This window comes from Eleutherodactylus coqui, chromosome 4 (assembly GCF_035609145.1).
Source record: "Eleutherodactylus coqui strain aEleCoq1 chromosome 4, aEleCoq1.hap1, whole genome shotgun sequence".
NCBI classification, from domain to species: Eukaryota; Metazoa; Chordata; class Amphibia; order Anura; family Eleutherodactylidae; genus Eleutherodactylus; species Eleutherodactylus coqui.
The window spans coordinates 181,312,267-181,320,015 of NC_089840.1; the positions used below are offsets into that span (position 1 = coordinate 181,312,267).

The following is a 7,749-nucleotide window of genomic DNA, read 5'->3' on the forward strand; positions in this document are numbered from 1 at the left end:
AATCTTAGTTCCAGAACTTGCCTGATTGATAGCTTGTAAAAGTAAACTAATTTTCATGACTTGTTTGAACTGGTTTATGAGGTTTTAATTAATTGTCTGCTTTTTTAGCCTGAAACTGTACATAGGGTGCTTCTGGTATTAGAGCTCAGCTGCATTGATTGGATTGAGATGGCATGGTTTCTGGAGGCCTGGAAGATCCAAAGCATTGGTATTTTATTTGTAGACCAATGTGGAGATATAGTCCTTTTTAGCCTTGTATGGCTGCTATTATAAGAAGTTCCATTTATAGATAATACAGAGAATGATTACAAGCAAAAGTATGAATTCTGTAGAAAAAAACTTACTGTACCTTAAGTACGTTTATTCTTTCAAATTCCTGCAAGTTAATTGAACATCAAAGTATTTAATTTTATCATCATGCTACTAAAATGCCAATAAAATGTAATAGTCACAAGGTAGGATTTTATTGTATGGCCCAATATGAATACTAGTGAGCATCATTTTCAATTACTGCGAGCAATACTGGAGGCAAAGAGCCCTCCAAACAAGCAGAGTTTGCCTGTGGGCTGAAAAATTAAGGCAGTTAACAATTACAAAACATTTGCAGATTGTAAAAACCGCAAAATCCAGTTTTATGTAAAGATTGTATCAGCTTGTTCCAGAAGATTGCTTACCAGTACAGTCTTCTCCCTGCATATTGTCCCCTTGAGTCTTGTCTCTGATATTTTATATCCTAAAGCTGCATGATTCTTTTTCCTATTTTCTTATCCTTTCTTCTACAATGCGGCTAGAAGAGTCTAATAATGCATGCCTATCTGCTATAGATCTGAAGCATATTTGTTATAGCAGATAGAACTTGCCACTTCTCTATAAGTAGCACAAGTATGAAAATGGCAGTGACCTAAACTAGATAGCAAAATAGTCATTATGAAGTACCACAATCTGCAGAATCTGAAAGAAGAGAAAGGGAGTCTTAAAAGGTTAGTAATACTATGTAGCTACTTTAGTGTAGTGCTATATCTGTTCACATAGTTTATGTCCTCTAACAAGAAATGCAATATGTATCTATAATATATAGGGGGAAACCTGGGATCCCCAAGACCAAGTAGGGATGTACATACATCTGAAGTATAATATGAAATAATCAATGTTCTAATATTTACAGACATCATTGATGAATTACTTAAGAATGAAGGGTTGCAACAACTTCTGATGAAAGTTAGCCACGAATTTTAGGGTCAGCTTCTTTACTTCCACTCCCTATTGCTATAATTTGCTTATCAGGGAAGTATTAGTTGATTACTATAGCTGAATGATCAGTTGGTATCTATCACATGTCTGTGGCAATCTTGACACGGTAATCATAAAAAGTATGTGTACTTATAGTTGGCTAAGTGTAGTGAAACCTGCAATAGGTGATTTAGTGTATGACTCATTTGTATAATACAAAAATTTGATCCAATAAGTAAACATAGTTTTACCACTGCATGTGGGTAACCTACAAACTGATAGTGAGAAATGCTAAGGGTGGTTCCACATCTCCGTCAAAACCCGCGGCTAAAAATACCAGAAGAAAAGGCCGGGCAGCTGGGCAGAAAGCGGGTGAACCTGCTGGGGGTCCGCCTGGAACTATTCAGTTCCGCCCAGAGACATAACCTTTCAGGTGCAGGGGTAACCTTTTTCTGTTCCCCGAACAGAGCAGGAAAGCGGAATCCCCAGTGCAGATGTGAAAGCACCCTAAGAATGTGGAAGTCAGTTCTAGTGTGCAAATGTGATGCAAAGTTTTCCACCATTGTAACTAATCTAGTACATACATCTGCATTACCTCATACCACTTTCCATTGATATCCAGGGTTTGGCCCAATTTTACTTTACTTTCTAAATCACACTTTATTTCATTTGCAGCAGTATTAGGCAACAAGGAACACTGTTTTAGTACAGTTCAGCTGGGTTCTTGTTCTCTGCCTTAGCCTTATTAACCTTATCCTCCGAACATCGTCGCCGTCGGTTTTCTTCATTGCCTTCCCTCTGGCACAGTCCCTCTTCACTGCTGGCCTGCAAACTGTCAAAAGTACTTTCTTTGGCATTATCCTTCTTCAGGTTTTTCTGGGCTTTACGTCTTCTCCGGCAAAGCCCTAAGCATTTCTCAATGCAGTTAAGTCTGGTCTCTGTAGTGCATGCATACATTCCAGCTGGCACTGCTAAAACCATGGCACATACAATAACAATGATATGGATAAGTTTTTCCCTCTGTTCTAATTCACTGATATCACTACCAGTCACAAATACAATGCATTGCCCTTTCCGAGGTTTTTGACTTTTTAATGTGATACAAACCTCATATTTAGTTGCTGGAAGCAAATCATTTACTGAATATGTGAAAATTCCGGGACCGATATTTATGATATCTTTTTCCTTGTCATCATACTTACTAAAATAAATAGTATACCAAGTTTCACTTGGATTCTCCGTCACGGCAAACCATTCTAAAGATATTCCATAAACTGTCTGCTTGGTAATTCTTACATCTATGTAGACATTCTCATCTGAGGACATTGATGGACTGAAGGAGTATGAAGGAAACATTGAGGGATCTCCTGCCCTTGGAGGCTGGACATGTACAGTAATTGAAGAAGTAGAGTTGCCTAGGAAATTTTTGGCTAAACAGTTGTAGACTCCAGCATCTGCAAGATGAACTACCGGGATCACCAGCTCAGATTTTACGGTCTCCTCATCTATCAAAACAGTGGACACTGTGAAAAGAAGAAAATCATTCACTGTATTGGTAAATGTCAAAAATGATCACTAATGCTGAATACAGCTGACATATCTTGCATTCGCATTCTGTCAGAGGTAACACCTGTGTGTTGTCTAACTTCTACACATTTCCAGATTTGGTTTTTAATCGAATGCCTCTTTTTAATACAAAATATATATCTACATGTCAACACTATTTTCAGTACTTGTGGCTTATCTGTCACCACTTTTTAAATACATTTTACAAATGTTGCACCAATCCATATGGGTAGAAAAAACACTATATATTTCTTAAACTCTTTTTATTTCGAATATTATTTTATATTAAAAATCGTTGTGACAGATAACTCACATGTACCCTACTTTTGGGTTACATATAGAATAGAAGTAATCTACATAAAAGTTAAGCACCATTGCATTGCAGACCTTGAGTTACAGCATGAAGCCCAAAGTTACCTTCACAATTCTGCAGATTCAGAACTGAGATCAGTATTTTCTGTCCGCTCGATATCCGTACAAAGCTTGCACTAGTGATTTAGCATTCTGGGATAAACCTTACGTAATGCTTTATACAGTAACCTGATGTAGGGAAAACTAGCTGCTCCACAGTATGGGAGCTGTCTATACTTTCCATTGACAACCAGCAAACTGACTGCAGCTCTGAGCTCTATGTTACAGACTGTAAGACAGTGCAAGATATGTAATATAATAAATTGCCAAAGTTTTATGTAGACTCTATTGTATAGAAACTGTATAAAGTAATAAAATAATTCTGAAAAGTAAATGTACACTTAAATGAACTTTTTCTAATATAAATTGTCGGGGACAAGCATCCCCAGCAAGTACTAAGTAAGAGTTTCCTATACCTCGGAACTCGTTTACAAGCTGGTTCTTATTAATAAATAAACTAATATGTATTTAGCAAAAGCATATATGAGAGTCATCTTTGTCTAAAGGTTGTGCCATATTCACTCCTCCAAAATGTTTTCATTCTTTCCAAAAAAAAAACACCACACCTGTCCACAGGTTGCATATAGTATTGCTGATTAGCTTCACTCATTGCAATGGAACTAAGCTGCAAAATCAGGAAAAACTAATGAACAGGTGAGGCGATGTTTCTGGAAGAAAGCAGCCATGTTTTTCTAGCCTTGCACAACTTTCTTAGTAACAAACTCCTACTATACCTTCCCATGGTTACAGTATTGACAGTGCATTACACAGTTCTAGATAGATTTACGTCATATTGACTTTAGTCTGTATAATGCAACCTAGCTCAACAACCTTTTTTAAAATGATATCAATAAGACAAATTACAATTCAGGTTGAGTTAGGATTGTTTACTGTGTGATGATTAATCACATAGCTGTCCCTAAGATTTCAATATTTGGCTAATTTAGGGCAAGCATCCATATCTGTAGATTGCTTTCATTTTGTTTGCAGCTGAACTCCCAGCATACAGGCAGTGCGATAGCTCAGTGGTTAGCTCTCTTGCCTTGCAGATGCAGGGCAAGCTTTCTTAGTGCCCAACAGAAGGCTATTCAGAATGTACCCATTACCCTCGGTCCCTTAATCTTAGTATGCTAACTATTGGATTCAATCCTTTATTTCATTGTTTGCTGTCACCCTTACCCACCAGTCTTTATCATTCGTATTTATAATACAGACTCGCCATTTCCCTTCATCCTCATCCACTGCTGACAATGCAGGGTTGGCTGGCCATGCTCATCCTACCACTTGTAGTAGGGTCCTCCAGCAACTACAGCTCCTCCCCAGGCTCCATTACTCATATTTGTTATATTTTTAATTAGCCAGCAGGGAGGCTACAGGGAGGCATTGTTTAATTAATTTCATTTTACACTTTGCAAGGCCGGGAAATGTGTTTATAAGTCATATTGGGAGCATGCATGTCAATGATGAAACACTGTTTAAACAGTTATTTTCTGTTTGCACGAACCAGAAAATGGCTAAAATCTAAACTTATTTAAGTCAACTTACCATTATATGCTTTGATATTTGCTGTTTTTAATCCATGGGTCCATAAGATCGAGGGTGTAGGACTTGCTGTTATCAAACACCGCAGTGTAACATTCAATCCTACCTGTACAGTAATGTTAGACACTAGTGAATTGGTGATTGGCTTCATGCAGTTTTTTAACTCCAGTTCATGAAAGAACTTGCCAGCTCTAGACTCTGGACTTGCACAGGTCAAGTATGAATTCATCAATATAATGGGTGGGCTGACAGCTTTCACAAAATTGACAAAGCCTTTAAGACGACAATCGCACATCCAAGGGTTGTCGTTTAAGGCCAAAACCACATTGGTAATTATTTCAGTTCTCTCTAATTCTTGGGCTTTTAGATACAAGGGCCAGTTTGTGAAAACATCTTTAGAGATGATGGTAAGCTGATTGAAGGATATGTCTAAGTAGGTCAGGTTGGACAGAAACTTCAGTGCATGCTCTGGAAGAACATCTAATCTGTTGTGCTTGAGGTCTAAAATCCTTAAAATAGGGGTATCTTGAAATGCTGTCCATGGAATTGATCGCAGTTTGTTTCCTTGTAGTCTTAGTTCCTGTAAACCTTTAAGGTCTTCCAAGCTTTTCATATGCATTAGAGTAATGTTGTTAAAATTAAGCCAGAGGTATTCTAAAGAGTTAGCCCTACCGAACAACCCCCGAGAAAGTTCAGTGAGGTGACACTTTTCTATTCTTACTTTGCGAATATCTGGAGGGATGTCATCTGGTATTTTATTTAGAGATGATGTCATGCAAAGTAGAGTCCTATAAAGTGGACAAAAAAGAAGAAAACATAAGAGAAGATTTTCTAATACCTTCATAAAAATACCTGGATAAAGTTTTTCTTCCATTGATTATACATGTGATCCTGCTACAACATTGCTATTTCCCCTTATTAGCATCTGTTAACAGCTTTCATCCAGAGTGTCGCCCCTCCTCTCCCCATCATGATTGTGATGGAAACTAATTTGATGCTTTTTTTTCCAAGCACTGAAGAATTGCATCAACTATTTGGATACTGGAAAGCATACAACTAGTATGTACATGTATATTATTATTATAGGTTGACATACTGAAAACAAAGCTACTAACTAATGAAGTTTTGTTATTAAAGATTTTTCTACATAAATGGAATTTTTTGTCTGTGATCGACGCACATCGATTGGCACTTGTTTAATTTTCCTCTTACCCCTGCAGAGTATCAGCTTAGGGGAACAAATAGTCATAATTATGATTATTTGCCCCTATAGGCTGGCTATACCTCATCCTGCTCATATGAGGAGATGTACAGCCGTTCAGCAAGTCTGTTTATGTTCGCTGAAAAGGAATGATAAAGCTGACGAATGACATGTTAGCTCATTTGTTGGCTGATCGTTGGTCCTTTTACACAGCCCAATTCTGGGGACACAAGCATTTTTGGGCCCAATGATTGGCCTGTGTAAAAGGACCCTTGTGCTGAAGGAGGCCCAGTGTCTAGTCTTCTGAAACATTGGAATTTAGATTGTGTGTATTGGGAGACAATCTCTAGTGCATTGCCTTTACATTTTTGCCGTATTCCTGGAAATTTTGAGATGTGGTATTATTGATACAGTAGTTTTCCTGCATACAGATGTAGCAGTTGTTAAAATGACTGGCGCATCATGTCAACTCAATTTACCACATTGTAGTTGCATTATCATAATATGTTAAATGTCAAGTTAACCTTTGCTATATCTATTGCTCTAAATGTTACTTGTATAGACAGCATTAATGCATTATCAACAGACATACAATAAAAGCCGATACATTTTAGAATACAATGTTGCCATGGTCCATCCAAAGAAAAATTGGAAAAGGGCTTTCAAAATCTACATACAATACCAAACTTACATATAGCATGATGGTTCTAAATAAATCCAGTAATTTTATAGTGAACAGAGCAGTTATTAATTGAGACATTTTAAGAGTTATAATATGTAATGTTTTAGGGCTTTAAATCAAGTCATTGGTGGTGCTAAAGATCTACCAATTAAATGCCATTGTTAAGGAAATGAAAAGAAATATTTAGATGACAGATCTCCTATTCTATGTTGTTATCTACCATCTTCTAATGAAGATCTGCAATAAGGATGTCTATTACTCACCGCCCAAAAGTGTCATTTGAACAGGAGCATCCAGTTACACATGACAGAGACACCAAGCCAAATTCTGAAAAGAGAAGTAGCAAAAGAATGAGGTGCCAAGCTGCATCCATATTCTTTCTTGGGTAAATACTCTATTCTTATACTGAGAGACAAGCAAACAGGTTCCAAGTAGCAAATCCTATTAACAGTAATCTTCCTTCAATCAGAGCATGTTGAAGGCATTAATACAAATTTAAAGTGAAGGTTCAATTTTGTACTCAAACATGTTACTTTTAGTCATGCAATAGAGTATCTAGACATTTAAAAGAACTTTTATTTCATATTGACATCTACCTTTTCAAGATAGTGCCTTAGGAAAATTCAAACTTAGAACTCAGTGGGCACTTTTTAGTGATATGTGCCACAAATCACCCTCAAACCACCACCTCCCTCCAGTTGAGGGATCCATGTCTTACCACAGTGTGCTAATTTGGACAGATACTACACATTCAGCACCTCCCTTGTTGTGTGAAATGATCTTCAAAACTAATCCTCCTTACTTCTTTTCCCCTCTCCCCCATTCTTGGCTATAGTGTTTCTACAGACCTCTCTATCTCCATGTTGCTAAGATGGGTCTTCACGGTCACTACATCCTATATAAAGCAGTATGGGCCAGGTAGCCTAAAAGCAGCTTCTACTGACAATATCTGACTACAAAGGGGTTGTTTGTAGTCAGGACATTTCAGTACACCGGTAATAAATACACTCAGAAGGCATGCAGAACTAAGGAAGTTAAATACATAATAATTACAAGATGGTTGACTTTTAGATTGTATAGATATTGGGCCCAACTTGTGTTTTAACTTTAAAATTGT

General features: G+C 37.3%; 1 protein-coding gene across 1 annotated transcript; it reads right to left on the bottom strand.

The window, feature by feature from the left end:
* Positions 1 to 1,932: 1,932 nt before the first annotated feature.
* LRIT2 (leucine rich repeat, Ig-like and transmembrane domains 2) lies at positions 1,933 to 6,939 on the bottom strand. The gene is made up of 3 exons (XM_066598733.1): positions 6,896 to 6,939; positions 4,753 to 5,537; positions 1,933 to 2,753 (listed from the first exon to the last, which is right to left on the bottom strand). Exons 2-3 carry the CDS (start codon positions 5,522 to 5,524, stop codon positions 1,933 to 1,935), a joined length of 1,593 nt encoding a protein of 530 aa, XP_066454830.1. The 5' UTR covers positions 5,525 to 5,537; positions 6,896 to 6,939.
* Between the last annotated feature and the right edge of the window lie 810 nt (positions 6,940 to 7,749).